The 3933-nt window shown below is 41.4% G+C and overlaps 1 protein-coding gene across 1 annotated transcript; it reads left to right on the top strand.

Annotated features, from left to right (window-relative positions):
- The first annotated feature begins 2805 nt into the window (after positions 1 to 2805).
- On the top strand, positions 2806 to 3571 carry LOC138895503 (uncharacterized). The gene is made up of 2 exons (XM_070180195.1): positions 2806 to 2879; positions 3130 to 3571. The coding sequence occupies exons 1-2, from the start codon at positions 2806 to 2808 to the stop codon at positions 3569 to 3571; spliced, it is 516 nt and encodes a 171-aa protein (XP_070036296.1).
- The last annotated feature ends 362 nt before the right edge of the window (positions 3572 to 3933 follow it).

A 3933-nucleotide genomic window follows, 5' to 3' on the forward strand; every position in this document is an offset into this window, starting at 1 on the left:
TTATGTTTGTTTTCCTTAATTTATTGTTGAGATGACTGTTTGGTTGTTGCACGAGGTTTCTGCCATGCAGTTGTTATAGTTTTCACGAGGTTTCTGTCGTGCCGTTGATATTATGGATACGCATGCGGTGGTATAAAGTCTGGGTGTTGAAACGCATGCGGTGAGATAAGGTGGGTTGATACGCGTGGCTAGTAGGGGAACTACTAGAAGTCATGCGGTGTGATAAGGTTGGCTAAAACGCGGGATGCTATTTTGGAAAAATAATTTTTAAAATAAAATAAAAAGGCCCCCGCTGTGATATAAGGAAAGATTGTGATATATTTACTTTTGGGACTACGAGGCGGTGCCTCGGGAGTGCCCCTGTTGATTTTCTCTATTTGTTGTTGTTGTTGTTGTTGTTGTTGTTGTTGTTCCTTAACTTGTAAGATTTGCCTTTCCTTTCATGTTGTACTTGTCTTCCTTTGTTTATGTGTTTTTACTTTATGTAAATTCTCATTGTTTCACTTCTCTATCATTTCATTATATTATTATATCTTCTACCTTATTTCTTATTATTTCCAGTAGGGCCTACCCTAACCTCGTCACTACTCTATGGAGGTTAGGCGTGGCACTTACTGGGTACCGTTGTGGTGTACTCATACTATATTTCTGCACATCATTTTGTGCATATCCAGGTACTGCCTATCAGACCAGGTACCAATGAGCTAGACCGTACGTGGAGACTTCAAGGTATGGCTGCTAGCGTCCGCAGACCTCGGAGTCCCCCTCTGTCTTTATTATGTTGTTTCCTTATCCTCATTAGACTCTGAAGTACAGGGATATTTAGTAATTCTCTTTAGAGCTTGTGACTTATATCAACCAGGTTTTGGGAGTTGTTCATACTTGAGTTGTTGTTTTATTTATTACAGTTGTTGACGTTTTGGGTTTTAGCTTAATATTTCAATTATTCCGCATTCTTGTTAGGCTTACCTAGTCTTAGAGACTAGGTTCCGTCACGATATCTTACGTAGGAAAATTGGGATCGTGACAAGTTGGTATCAGTTGGACGGGAGGAGGAAACCCGGCTGGCTTGTGGAACACCTGAGCAAATGAGTCTAACACTAGTTGTAAATCCGGGGTTGGAGGAGGAGGTTGATCACCAGAAGGGTTAACCATTAATAAACAGAAGCATGAAGCCACTGCGTCTGTGGTGTAAATGCAACGTAATGCCTGCAATTGGACTGATTGTAAGTTCATCGAATGTTCTCCTACCCATTTCAAACGTTGGTCACCATGGTCAAATTGAAAGATCCTTGTAGCATAATCAGTTAAAACAGGACCTAATGTTTCCAACCACGACACTCCCAAGACAATGTCGGCCCCATGAAAAGAAAGAACATATAAATCCAGATTAAGTTCGAGCCCATTGATGGTCAATGGAACGACTTTCACCACTCCGTCACAGCGGAGGTGCTGCCCACTCCCTACCATAACGGCGAAGGTTAGGACAATAACCACTTCCAAATTGAGGAAGTTGACAACACGCGGTTGCACAAAATTGTGGTCACTTCTATTATCCACTAAAACCTAAACATGAGAACCTTAATATGCCCTTTAAAGCGGAGAGTAGTGGAAGAGTAACCACCAACTAACGTATGGTATGAGATAGTGGACTGGGGCTTATCATCAACAAGAGGTCTATCCTCTATGATAAAATCAGAAGAGGAAAGTTGGTCAGGAATGGAGTAGTTGTTTGTTGAGTCGTCGATGAGAAGTAGCAATTGGGGAAGTGCTTTGCATTTATGGTTCGGAGTATACTTATCATCACAGTGGTAACACAGACCTTCCTCCCACATGTTGTAATTCTACCGCTGAGAGGCGCTTAAACGGAATTTTAGATTGGGGAGGCGATATGGGAGTAGTGAGGGGAGAATACCTTGTAGTGGGACTCGGGTTTGTTAATAGAGATTGGGTCCGGGCAAAGGTTGGTTTTATTGGGCCTGTTTGAGGCCCAAGTTTTTGCTCATACAAACGGGCTAACCACATAGCATAGTCAAGCGTTTTGGGCTCACGAGCTAAGACTTCCGATTGGATATCTGCACGCAAGCTTGACGTGTATGTATCAACCTAAACCTCCTCCGATATGGCCACCGACTCCGTGGCATCCGATTCAAAATGAGTCTGGTATTCCGACATCGTGGACATCTGAACAAGCTTAGACAAATGACCCTCGGGAGGTAATAATGATTTGTTGCGAAAACAACGACGCAACTTCTCCGTAAAGTGTGGCCAGTCAATGAGTTAGTGATTTCGAAAGAGCTAACGATACCAATCAAGTGCTTCTCCTTCTAGGTAAAAGGAAGTAATAGACAACTAATGAGTTGGGAGGATCGAATAAAAATCGAAATAGCGCTCTACCTGAAAAAATCCACGCCTCCGATTTTTTATCACTGAATCAAATTAATTCGACTATTACCGGCTTATGATGCAGAGTCACCAGACCTCCGACAGCCAAATTTTGTGACAGAATTACTTCACTAGGACAAGTGCATGATGTCTCTGCTTTAGAACCAGAAATGTGAGCACTTATAGCAGCTACTTGGGATAGAATTTCTTGCATGACTTTGCTTTGGCCATCCTAGGCAGAGCTGAGGTCGGAGACCTGCTGAAAGAGAGCTATTTGAGATTCCTCGAGCTGCTTGAGTCGAGCGTCCGACATGGTGGACAAGAATGAAAGCACCATTGTTGTGGTTACTACAGTTAAACATCAAATAAGAGAGAAGCTTGATTGTATTGAAATAACCACAACGGAATTACAGAAAAGAAATGGGCTACGCAACAACACTGAAAAACATAGAGAAAAGCCAGAAAGGGGATGAGAGGATACAGACAGAAAGTGGGTTGAGAAGAAACATAATTCTGCAAATGACTCAGCCTAATTCTACTGCTGCTCTCAGTACTAGATATAATAACCCCTATTCCCCTTCTACCAATCATTACTCAACACCTGTGCTCCTTAGCCAGGTTTTCAAATGTAGTCAATCAACTTTTTGTTGGGCTGTTTCTGCCTTGAACCCTTCCTTAGCCCAATTGGTCCATCTGATGCATTGCTTGGCCCATCTGCATGTTTATTCTCCTTGGCTGGCCCAGGTCCATTCATAACAGGCATCCTCCTCTAAATGATAACACTAAGGTCAACGCCGATGGTAGTTACATAAAGGAGAGTGGGAAAGTTGGTATATGGGGCATAGTTAGAGATGGTATTAATGGTGACTTTTTAGTGCCTGTTACTTGTGACAACAACAATATGACAGAAGTATTAGCTAATGAGTTTGGAAGGAAACTGTGCAACCAATTAGGTTACACTAGTTTTGCTCTTGAACTAGACTCGACAATCATCTCTAATATGCTTACTCAAAGAGGAACAAAGAATATGAAGCTCAGGATGGTGGCAGCCAGGATCATAGACACCATTCAGATTGCCAGTGTGATTGTCCAACAGTGCTACAAAGAGGGCAATCAAGTAGCAGATTCTCTAGCTAAGCTTACCTCCACTACAAATCAATCATTGGTCTATCATACTTATCAGTAATTACTAAAAGAAGCTAAAAGCCCTTTTATCTTAGATAAATGGAAAATGCCAAGTATTAGAACAAAATATGACAAGTGCAATTTTTTTGTTAGTTAAATATGCATAGATTGCACTTCAGTAGGGAGGACATTTAGTACATACCTCCAACTGAATTTTTTGGCGTGATTGAAATCACCATCGTTGTATTATTTCTGAGATCAGATCTAGCCTCCCGCACTGCACTCTTTTGAAATACAACATCTTCCAGACTTCTGTCTGGAGAGCCTTATTTAAAAATAAAAAAAATTCATGCTGCTCTGCCTATTTTCAATTTATTTCTAATAACTTATCAAGAATTAACCACGGTTACCCTTGATGGCATC

Source organism: Nicotiana tomentosiformis, chromosome 7 (genome assembly GCF_000390325.3).
Source record: "Nicotiana tomentosiformis chromosome 7, ASM39032v3, whole genome shotgun sequence".
Taxonomy (NCBI): Eukaryota; Viridiplantae; Streptophyta; class Magnoliopsida; order Solanales; family Solanaceae; genus Nicotiana; species Nicotiana tomentosiformis.